The sequence below is a fragment of the Aquarana catesbeiana genome, linkage group LG05 (genome assembly GCF_042186555.1).
Source record: "Aquarana catesbeiana isolate 2022-GZ linkage group LG05, ASM4218655v1, whole genome shotgun sequence".
Lineage (NCBI taxonomy): Eukaryota > Metazoa > Chordata > Amphibia > Anura > Ranidae > Aquarana > Aquarana catesbeiana.
Window position 1 is genome coordinate 130,488,470 of NC_133328.1, and position 12,346 is coordinate 130,500,815.

Sequence of the window (12,346 nt, forward strand, 5' to 3'; positions counted from 1 at the left end):
GAAACTAGGGTCTGTTTTGAGCACAACCCTATCCTCCAAAATTAACAAAAAGGGCTCTCGCATTGAGAGTGCCTGCAACTTACTCACCCTTCTGGCTGAAGCGACTGCTATCAAAAATACTGCCTTTAGGACCACTCAATCTGATTTCGCCATGGATTCAAAAGGGACTTCCTGTAAGGACCAAGGACAGATCCCAGGTGGGACAGACCCGAAACCTTACTTAACTAGACCTGGTGAGGGCCTTGAAGAAGCTCTTTACGAATCGATCTTGCTGCAGGGAGACCTGAAGAAATACACTCAAGGCAGCGGCCTACACCTTTAGGGTGCTGAGGCCTAAGTTTACTCCCGTCTGGAAAAAAAACCAGGACTGCCAGAATTCCCGGTGTTCCTGTCCCTGCTCTGCTAACCAGGAATTGAATCTTCTCCAGATATTGGTATAAATGGCCCTGGTCACGGCCTTGCAGCAGTCTAGAAGGGTCTTTATCACTCTCTGAGAACCCCTGAGACTTTAACAGTGGGCAAACTTTTTGTTGCTCTGAGGCTCCAGCTATCCCCAAGACCGCACAACTTCCTCGAACACCTCCAGGTTGAGTGACCATTCCTCGTCTTACCCGCTGGCGGCTGAGAAAATCCGCTAGAGAATTCTGAGTCCCTTTTAAGTGGATGGCAGTCAACAAAGCCAGGTTTAGTTCGGCCCAACTGAACATTTTGCCTGCTATAAATTGTAAGGCAGGGCTCCTGGTACCCCCGTTTGTTAATATATGCAAACGCTGTAGCATTGTCTGTCCGCATCTGCAGGTGCTGCCCCCTTATCCGTGACTGAAAGGTCTCTAGAGCCTTCTGAATTGCCAGCAGCTCCCTCTGATTCAAGGTCCGTCTGGCTTCCACTTGAGACCAAGTTCAGTGAACTAAACTTTCGTCCAAGGGGGCACCCCAGTCAAAAACTGGCATCTTGTCAGCACGAGGGCTGTTAGTCTGGACCACAAAAGACCCCTATCTAGATTGTGACTGGCTCGCCACAGCCACAGCGCTCCACTTGACTCTGGCCTGAAGGGGCGTAGGCTGGTCCAACCTCTGCTGGTCGCCATCCCAGCAATGTAGCAGGAGACCCTTCAGTGGGCGCTGGTGAAACCTTGCCCAAGGGGCTGCTGGGAAACAGGATGTTATTAGACCTATCACCCTCATGACCTCTCTGATCTGGGCTTCCCGATTGGTCTGAAGCTGTGCCACCGCCTGACCCATCATCTCGATCTTTTCCAAAGGGAGAAAAGATCTCTATTGAGATTCTGTAACCCAAATAAACTGCACCTCCTGAGTTGGAACCAGCTGGAACTTGTCCAGGTTGATCAGCCAACCGAGAGATCACAGGAAATCCTGTGCTTCCTGCAAGTCCTCCAGTTGCTGATGGGTTTGGGCGACAAACAGCAGATCGCCCAAGTAGGGGATCATTGTAATGGCCTTGATGCGCAGTAGGGCGAAGGCTTCTACCAGGACGCTAGTCCGAATGGCAGTGCCCGAAACGGAATATGCAAAACCTCCTAATTCACTCTGACCGCCAGTCTGAGAAATTTCTGAAAAGCTTGATGTATCGGGATATGTAGGTATGAATCTCTGTGGTCAATCGTTGCCATATAGCAATCTGGAAACGAGATTTGTTACTGTGAAGATGGACTCCATCCTGAAGCGTATGTCCTTAAGAAATCTGTTTAGGAAGACGGAGATTGAGGAATAGCCTGAACTTGCCTGATGTCTTTCTGACCACAAATACGTGGGAATACACTTCCTGGCAGCATTCCCCCTGGGCCACTTGAACAAGGACTTGCTGATCCACTAGCTCCCCTAACAGCAGACTCAGAGCCTCTGCTTTTTCCCAATCTCGGGGTAACGGGATGACAAGAAACCTGGAAGGGGGATTTGAATTCCAACTTGTAGCCGTTCTTTATAACTTCCAATATGAACGGGCTTGAAGTTGCCGCAGTCCATTGTGGAAGGAAGTCGCCCAACCTTCCTCCCAGTGGAACGCAGGAGTCATTGGGGTTTTGCGGCGTTCTGAGGAGGATTGAAAATATTCCTCTCCCTCGCCCCTTGTGACTTGTCCAGTGCTTTTTGGGGCAGCCAACTTTTTCCTGCTGGGATGGCTGCCTGTGGCCTCGAAAAAAAGCATTTCCCCTCTGATTTCTCTCTCTTTTCTGAAAATGCCTTATCTTGGGTCCACTCCAGTGCCTCCTGTAGACCCGGCCCAAAGAGGTGATCACCTGAAAAAGGTAACCCTTACAGTTTCAGCTTGGACGCTGCATCCCCCGTCCAAGTCATTAACCACACGGCCCTTCTTGCGGCGTTCAGCAGTTCTGCTGACCTGGCTGCCAGCTTTACTGATTCTGCTGAGGCATCCGCTAAGAAGCCAACTGCTTTAAACAGTAATGGGAATTGACTTAAACAGCTGCTGCCCACCAAAATGTGAGACTGCAACTGCTTTAACCAGCACTCCAGCGTCAGCCCAATGGAAGAGGCGTCCCAAGCCCTTAGCAGCACGTCCCCCCTTTTATCCATGAGGATCCCAAGTCGTCAAAAGCCAAATCGGTCTTTTTAGAGACCTTGGCCAGCATCAACATCCAACTTAGGAATCTTGTTCCAAGGATGGGCTGTTTCCTTCTCGAAAGGGAACCTGCGTTTGAGGCTGCCCGAGAAGTGTCTCCTTTCAGGGTGCTCCCACTCAAGATAGACTCTACCAACGATTTTTACATGGGGAATAGTCTGGCCTTCTGTGCACTGGACCCTTTGGGTCATGCTTAGAAAGTTGTACCGACTCCTCTCTAATTTCCAGTGTCAAATCACTTTGAGCAAGTCCCTCACATTGTCCACAACCTGTACCTGGACCCCCCTGGAGGAATCCTATTCTCTCTCTAAATGAGACCCTGAGTGTGCCTGAGAAGAGGCCAGCAACCTGGGTTCCCCTTCTCTATCCTCACCATCGTCCTGACAGGGAAGGCATACCGGCGAGCCCTGGATAGGGCCATAGAGGGACCCTGCATCCTATCTATCATACCTTTAAAGGATTGGAAAGTGGATGCAATCTCATCCTTAACAGATGCAAGAAACCTATGACATGCGGTCACTGAGTCATCCCTGACCAAACTACTAATGCACTCAGGGCAAAGAGGCGTTTTTAAAATGGTGTTCAACTTTGCTGGGCATACGGCACATCTAGAAGGCTGCGTCTGGGCCTTAACCCAAACAAAAGAAAGACAAACGTTTATGAATGCCTTCCCCTGACCCTCACCACCGTGCTTGGGGTCAAACAGAAGTGCCCCGCCCATCACCTGTGTACACCCTCCCCAGTGTAAACCATGGCCACCCCTCACCACTCTTACCTGGGAGGTGCCGGTGCCTGAGGAATCAGAGTCTACCGCCTGGGATGCTGCAGTGACCTCCATAGCTCCCTGGTGTGCACCACAGCCTCTACTGGGTCTTCCACTGGCCCTGGATGCCTGACCGCCCGAACGCTGCACCCACGGGACTAACCACGTCTCCCGACACCCCCTGATGCAGCTCCGCCGGAAGTCCGCACCACTTCCTTAGCTTGGAGCGCAGAAGCCCCGCCTCCGACGCATGCCCTCCCTGCTCCATACCCAGAACTACCGGTGAACAGGCACCCTCTCATAGCACGCCGGCAGAGGAACACACGCCTGCCCGATGCAAGACTTATGGACAGGAGGACTGACCAGGTAAACACCCCAGCCCTCTGAATGTGCGGCAGGCCCGCCACATCCTACAGGGGTCCTCCTCTGAGCTTACCGCAGCAGCGGGAACAGCAGCCCTACTCCTCCCTAACTGGACAGAGGGGCACTTGCAGGCAGAGGAGAAGGTAACGCCAGTGGGCTCGCTCAGGACTGCCCTGAGACATGGAGCTTCCCAAGGTTTCCAACGTGCTCCCTTCCTGTCCGGCAGGAAACAAAAAAAACTGAAGGAGGCCCACCGTTAAGTGTTTGGGTAAATGTGTTTCCTGTCCCGGAGGGAGGAGCTTGATGTCTCAGAGGCTGTCCTGGAAGACGAAAGGAGAAACACCTGTTTTACAGGAGTATGACTTTTCTTCTTGCCTCTGAACACCCCTCCATGTTAGCCTATGTGTCCATGCACATTTTGTGTTAACAGGAGTTTAGAGGCAGGGGCTTTTAGAGGCATATAAAAAAAGATAAAAAAAACACTGCCAGCGCAGCTCATCCAACTCAAAACACAAATGACATAAAATGTAGTCAATTCCATAGGTCCAACATCCCTCTAACGTCACTAGTCAGCATTTCACAGTATGTGTTTTGAGGTATTCCTCCTCTTCATCAACCTACCTAGGGGATAAGTCTTGTAACAAGCTGCAACTGGTGACAGAGGGAGGTTACTCCACACTGGCTGGCTACACGCTCCTGATGTTCCTACCGTCAGAAATCCTATGTTTGTGAGTGCAAAACACATACTTTTTAATATTTCTCTTTAAAAATTCTTTAATTCTTACTTTCCTATCCCTGAAGCCACCACTTCATCTGCTCACAGCCTGTGGATAGATCTGGAAACTCAGGTCAGGAGCATACAGATGTCTAATCAAAAATCAAGCTATCTGCATCTCTCCAAAATGTAATTAATTTCAAGGGTGAGGGTAATATTTAAATAACTTTCAAGTTTTATTACCTGAGGCAATACATAGCTTCTTTGATCTCCACCAGCCCACTGTGGAGCCACCTACATGGAAGAAAAAATGTTTTTAACACATCAAAAAGGAAGACAAAGCCATGAAGTTAGTAATAAAGGTACCTGGAAACATCCTGGCTGCTGGTATGCCAAGGGTATTTGCTGCAACATGACTGGTGAATTTGGGTAAGGACAAGCCTGCAAAAAAGGGATGATATTAGCAATAATTCATGACTGGCCATAAGGACCATGCATTGTAAAGTACAAGTTCATGTTAACCTGAAATTTTATTCGTACAGCAAAATTTCATATAAGAACACTTACTTGTCCCTCTAGTTTGTTTGGGCCAAGCTGGTTCAAACCAACTATTTCCTTCACTAAGTGCAGCACTGGCTCTAAGTAGGGATCGGCTGATAATCCGTGGCCGATTTTCACTTTTTTTTTTTTAGAAGTATCAGGTAAAAAAACTGACCGATATTACTTCAAGGGGTTTTACCCTAGTACTGTTCTTTAGAGCAGACAATCCGCTTTATTGTAATAACAAACGATGTGGCTCAGAAGTTGCTAAGCTGTTATTACAAGCAGCGGGAGGGGACATCTGCTGGCTGGCCGAAGACCCAAAGCCGATGCTTTGTCCGGGCCTCGGATCTAGTAATCCGGAAGCGATGTCATGACATCACGCCCCAGATAATTGGGATTTTAAAGGCGCCAGTTTTAAAAAAATTAAGTATTCAAATATGCTGATCTTGACGTTTTGAATACTTTAAAGTGCAGTGGAGGAGGTTTGGGGTCTTATAGACCCCCGATCTCTCCATAAAAAGTACCTGTCAATGCCTAGTACTGTCACAAGGGATGTTAACATTCTTTGACAGAAAAAAAAAAAAGTAATTTTTTTATTTTTAAAATGTACAAAATATCTGCAAAAAATATCAGCTATCAGCAGGAGAGGTGCCCGAAATATCGGTATCGTATCAGCACCCAATGATATTGGTCGATCCCTAACTCTAAGCACTAACAACTGCATGTAGCTTTATAGTACACAGTGCAGGGTTCCAGCTGTGAGACAAGACTTCTGTATCGCACCTGGAGCAAAAGTCAGTCTGAGTGGCACTCAGCCGGACACAGCTTTGTAATCTGCGAATACAAAGTTTCCTCTGATGGGCAGTCAAAGCAAGATGTCATCAGCCTGCCTCAGCCAATCATAGGAAGCTTTGCATTCGTTCATAGGATACAAAGTTGCTTCTTCATGCTTGAGCGCCGTACAGGTGTGAGACAGAAGTCTGTCTCACAGCCAGAACCCGGCACTATGTACTGTATATAGCTGAAGCTACATGTAGTACATACAGTGCTTAGAGCCAGTGCAGGACTTTGTGAAGGAAATAGTTTGTTTGGACGAGCTTTGTCCAAGTGACAGGAAATATGGAAATCAGCTTTAACATAGTAATTGCATTGTTCTGCTGGAGAAGTTAAACAATTGGCAGATTGTGAGGGACACCCGTACTCAAGAAGAGTCTGTCCGCCGTATAAGCTTCCTTTTCACAGTACCAGCATGATCCAAGGTTCCTTAACCCACCCAGTCACTTGTCGAGACATTAGTGTAGGGTGAAAAACAGACTGTTTATTCAAACACAGGTACAAAGATATACACTCAGGGGACAACCCCCCTTCTATGCATAATGACACAGGGTGGGGTAAACTACATTCAGTAACAAGAGTGTAAACAAAAGTGTATATAACTTTCCAGCAGTAGATCGTCTTAGCAGGGAGGACTGTTGGAGGAATTTCCCCCCCTCCCTCCACCCGGGCTACATGCTAGAAACAGACATCCCATAATATGTTGCTCCCAAGGAAGACAAACAATAGAACAATGGGATACAGCCAAACCTCAAACGATCTAGTAAAAAGTCTACAGCAGTTTGAGACCAAGCTCATACAATATTCCAGCAGTCGGAAAGGTGGAATTAATTTATCTTCACATATTTCTTGAGGGATATTGTTCAGAAATATTACTGTCTCAAGAGAAAGAGCCCCTTCATTCTTTCATCACAAACCACACATATAAGACCATGGATAACAGTAAAAGGAAATGCTGAGTCCAGTGTGGTTGTACGGGGAGTCAAGTTAGTGCAGACCCGACTGGGGTTCTCGGTCACCCTGTGCCCCTAATAGACAAGGGTAACTTACACATAAGAGGGACCAGGGGAGCTGGACAAGGAGTTTCCAGAGCTGTCTAAGGTAAAGCTGGGTTCCACAAGCCCCCGCCCAAAAGTGACTCCTGTCACACATCTCCCCTTTTGGCAGAAGATTAACACAGAAGGGGACCCTAAACAGGTTGACTGAGGTTAGTTCATAGTTCGTCCCCCAATGCCCATACCCACACAGTACCCCAAAAACATTGTCCCAAACAGAGCATTACTCACCCAACCTCTGCCTCTCTCGTAAAAGTGCGGACCGTTCCTTTCCCCTGGAGTCCTTTCAGCCGCTGGAGAGAAGACTGGGTGGCTGAGCTCACTTCAGCAAGCTGTTGGGGATCTGGGCCGGCTGCCCAGCATCCCTAGGGTATACAGGTGGAGACTGTAGTCCCATCCACTTTTACTAGATGAAAATTCCCCAGTGTTAGCAGAGCAAGGCTGACATCCCCATGTCCCAATGGAAACCGAAGTCCCATCCACTACCACCGGAAATCAATCTTTTGTTAGTTGAGTGCAGAGGCCAGCAGCACTCTGCCCTGCTGCAAGCTCTTCTGCTGGGTTGCTGTCAGTGGAGACCGCTGTCCCATCCACCGATATCAGCTCAAGCTGCAGTTTTGAGGTGCCGATTGCATTCTCTCTCCCTGGAGATCCTACAGAGTTAATTGTGGGCAGAGGTCATCTGCACCATGCTCTGAAGCCAGCTCTTCTGCTGAAGGATCTCCGGGGTGGTCCTGCTCACCAGAAAAGTCTATTAAATCACCAGTCTCTGGAACTGGTGTCTGGGGATAGGGGTTCACCATCCCCTGTCCATAGAATGAAGATGTTACTGGTGCTGGGCAGAGGCTAGCAGAGCTATGCCCTGTTAGCACTTCAGTTTGAATATCAGTAAATGTTACATCTTTCAATGAAAAGTCGATTAAATCCACACTTTCTGTGATCTGTAGCTGGGGAATGAGGACAGCTTCCTCTTCTCTTGAGCCCTTGAACTGCAAATAGAAAGATGAGCCGGCTGCTCCATCTCCTGTACCATTTCGGTTGCTGGATGAACGTATTCCTCAATCCAAGCTCGTCCTGTGCAAAAATAGGTTCATCCAGATGAGTTAAAACTTGCTGCATCCGCCATAAGAGCTCCGCTTCCATAGCTGGAGGTGAGCATAGCACACTGTTACTCTGCCCCTTTGCCAACACTTCAGGACTGTTGGCTGGTACTTCAGGATAGTCCCAGGGAAATGGAGCCCCGCCCTGCTGCTGAGCAGTCTAGAAGCCGACTGTAGGCGATCTCCAGCTTCCATTCCTGAAACTCCAAATCTTTCTGTGTCCAGAGCACTTCGAGAAAGTCTTCGGTCTCTGTACTCCATGATTTCCTCCAAACGCCACTCCAGATAACAAGGCAAGGGTCCGTGATCAGCCTCCAGTACAACAGTCCCAGGCCATCATAGTCAAAGCCTTCCGTGGGGCAGTCGTCCACTGTCCACAGGCACACTTGCGCTACATACCACTGAAGGGCTCTGTAGCTCTCGTTCAACCGCATCTCTGCCCGGATCAGCCTGCTTAACTCAGCTGGTCACCCCTTGTTCGGTGTTCCCCCAATAACAGCACTCGCACTTGATACTGCGACCAGTACCTTACATGGATGGATGGGAGAACTTTTCCCTGATGATGCTGCCCGCAAGCTAGCGCTTTCTTTTAGAGTTTACGGCGGACAGAATCATACCATCCCAGCAGGAGCTGCTCTGATACTTTGTGCTGTATCCGCATCTCTCGCAACCTCCTTTCGAATTCATCTTTCACGGCAGCTGGTATCTGTAACTCTCTTCTGCTATCCGGACCTTGGATCCCAGGGGTGGTTTGGACGTGTTCACAGCAAGGAAGCTTCATCCCACCGCTGCCACCAATGTGATGGACCCCTGTACTCAAGAAGCGTCTGCCCGCCGTATAAGCTTCCTTTGCCCAGTACCAGCAGGATCCAAGGTCCCTTTGCCCACCCAGTCACTTGTTGAGACATTAGTGTAGGGTGGAAAACATAAGACTGTTTATTCAAACACAGCCACAAAGATATACACCAAGGGAACAAACCCCACCCCAAGAATGTTAGTAAATTGATACCCAACATGTCATGCTTCAAAAATGCGCCTGCTCGTAGCATGGCAACAAACTTTGAAAACTTAAAAGTCTCCATAAAAATTTCTACAGGTTACCAGTTTTCAGTTAGAGGTCTTTTGTTAGAATTATTGCTCACTACCGATCGCGGCAATACCTCATGTGTGGTTTGAACACAGTTTACATGTGGGCGCGACTTACGTATGCGTTCGCTTCTGCATGCGAGCACGGAGGGGCGGTACATTTTAAATTTTTCTTCTTATTTTTACACTGTCCCTTTAACAAAAAATAAATACATTTTGGATCACTTTTATTCCTATTACAAGGAATGTAAACATCCCTTGTAATATAAAGAAAAAAAGCATGGCAGGACTTCTTTAATGTGAGATCTGGGGTCAAAAAGACCTTAGATCAAATACACTTAAAAGCAATAAAAAAAAAAAATTGTCCCTTTAAGGTCGTTGGGCGGAAGTAACTCAACGTTGCTCCGGTCCTCCAAGGGCATAGAGTTAAGTGGGGGCCATCATGCCCTCGACTCGACTTCCTGCCCATCAGGCCACAGGACCGGATCGTCTCCACCGATTCCAACGGCTCCAATAAGTGGCAGCAGGGGGGCACCTCTACCACCGCCTCTTGCAGCGAATAAGCCTTGGAGACCACTTTTATCTTAAAGCGGACCGCTTGGCCACTGTGGAGAAAATACCGGGGTTATGGCAGCTATCTGCTGCCATAACATTTTTTAAAAGTCAAAGTACTGACGTAAATCCACAGTGGGTGGTTGGGAAGTGGTTAACACAGGCTGAAGTATACTGAGACACTTGGTTGTGTTGCTGCCTTCAGGACACTGGTAAAAAAAGCTGTAAGACAGTCTAGTATAACCACTCCCACTCCATTCTTCAGTTTTGTAGCAAGCATTCATGAGGGAAACCACGTAAAGTATTCAGAGACCCTCGACATCCCAAAGCAGTCCAAATGAGGGGTGAGCAACACAGCAATGCACATGCAATCAGGCTCACAAGTAACCACAGGTTAACAGAGGGGGTTCTATGGAACTCACAGGGCCAGAAAATACCTTATGACCAAAACTGGCATCAGACATCCACTTGGTAAAAAAAAAAAAAACCTTGCAAACTATGTGAACACCAGGTGGCAACACTGCAAATCTAAGAACACAGATGCCTTATTCAGGAAATACAAAAAACACAATTATATCAGTCACACAAACACTTCAAGAATTGGAAGACAGTCTGTATTGAGAATTCTCTTGATCTAGGTGTTGCAGCTCCCTTTTGTATCCACTGGGTGGTGGACTGGAATCTGTAGCAAAATAAGGGAAAGGAGAGCGCACAGCCGCCCTAGTGCAGTGGTCATCAACCCTGTCCTCAGGGCCCACTAACAGGCCAGGTTTTATGTATTACCTTGGGGAGATGCAGACTAGAATACTGCAATCACTGAGCAGCAAATGATATCACCTGTGATGTATTTCAGTTATCTTGCAAACCTGGCCTGTTAGTGGGCCCTGAGGACAGGGTTGATGACCGCTGCCCTAGTGTATTACCGTTTAATGAGAAAACATAACAGTAAGGTTGCACTCACAGCGAAAGCCTTGGTGTTCACATGTACAGATGCAAAATTGCCTTTTCGCGCAGCCTGTCCCATAAAAAGATGCCCAAAGGTGTAGGAGGAGAGAGCGGGGATGAATGATTACTCCCAGCTGCATCGTCCCGCAGAACAGCTAAGAGCTGCGCATGCGCCCAGACCAGCCAGCACCGCAATGTCAATCCCGGCTGCGATGGGGAGTAAGATAGCAAGTGAGCCGTTTTTCGAGGGAAGAGTTGCTATGACATGTTACGGAGGCGTGGCCTCCTTCCTCAGGACAAACCCCACCCCCACATTATATGGGGAACCCAAAACCCCTCCCTGGACAAAGATCTTAAAGGGACCAAGCCAGGAGTATGGAGTTCACAGTGAGCAGTAGGTGGGGCGGGTAACCAGCAACCTAACATAAAAGGCCTAAAACCACTTAAATAATCAATATGCTGATAAATTCATAAATTAAATAAAAAATGCGATAATAAAAATCACATTAGGAACCATCCACTTGAGCTCTAAACTCATTTACAATTGTATTAATGTTCATGAGGTATTTTTACAGTGTATTAAACTGATATGAACGAAATAAATGAAATGTTGGTGATGTCACACCTCTTGTGGAAGTAACCCGGCTGATGGGTCCACCAAAATGAGGTAACCAAGGACCAATCCAATCCTGGATATGTTGATTCTCATTAGTATTTCATTGTTTTACTTTTAACCGCTTGCTGACCGGCTCATGCCGATATACGTCAGCAGAAGGGCACGTACAGGCATATTAACGTACCTGTACGTTGCCCTTTAAGATGCGGCTTGTGGGCGCACTCCGCAAGCATGATGGCGGGTCCCGCGGACTCTATGTCCGCGTGGATACCCACGATAGTCTCACGGGGGAGAAGAACAGGGAAATGCTGATGTAAACAAGCATTTCCCCTTTCTGCCTAGTAATCCTGATCACAGCTCCCTGTAATCAGTGTTGTGTCACACATAGCCCCGCCCCCCCCACAGTTAGAACACATCCCTAGGACACGCTTAACCCCTTCACTGCCAGTCACATTTACACAGTAATCAATTAATTTTTAATCACATTGATCGCTGTAGAAATGTGAATTGTCCCAAAATAGCGCCATTTGAACCTTTCCCCTTCCTTCCGGAAGGGTCATGGGTATGGATTCTATACCAAAAAGTTCCAAGCCATCTATACTACTCCCGTGTGTGCGCGTGATATACTGGCGTGGAATACTGTGCTTATCTTTTTTCGCACAGACGCATGGGGTTAGTACAGATGGCTTGGAACTTTTTGGTATAGAATCCATAGGCACCCCAATTTAAAAAATACTAATAGTGTGAGTTCCAGGGTTTTCTTTTATCCTGTCTTTTTTTTCTGTGAATAATTAACAAGTACAAATACCTACAAGAACCAACATATATCCTGCATTGGATTTGATTGGTCCTTGGTTACCTCATTTTGGTGGACCCATCAGCCGAGTTACTTCCACAAGATGTGTGACATCACCAAACATTTCAATTATTTCATTCATATCAGTTTAACACACTGTGTTAAAAATACCTCAAACATTAATACAATTGTAAATGAGTTTAGAGATCAGATTGTTCCTAATGTGATTTTTTTTATAATGCCTTTTTAATTTAATCTTATGAATTTATCAGCATGTTGATTTTAAGTGGTTTTAGGCTATTTATCTTAGGCTGCATAATGAGATTGCTGGTTACCCGCCCCACCTACTGCTCACTGTGTGAACTCCATATTCCTGGCCCCT

General features: G+C 47.3%; 1 protein-coding gene across 1 annotated transcript in view; it reads right to left on the bottom strand.

Moving 5' to 3' along the window:
- Positions 1-12,346, bottom strand: part of DAZL (deleted in azoospermia like) — a 143,031-nt gene that overhangs the window by 100,462 nt on the left and 30,223 nt on the right. The window contains exons 7-8 of the mRNA XM_073632750.1: positions 4,804-4,878; positions 4,681-4,731 (exon numbers count right to left, since the gene is read on the bottom strand). Of these exons, the coding sequence (XP_073488851.1) occupies positions 4,681-4,731; positions 4,804-4,878 (126 nt within the window). The remainder of the gene's footprint in view (positions 1-4,680; positions 4,732-4,803; positions 4,879-12,346) is intronic.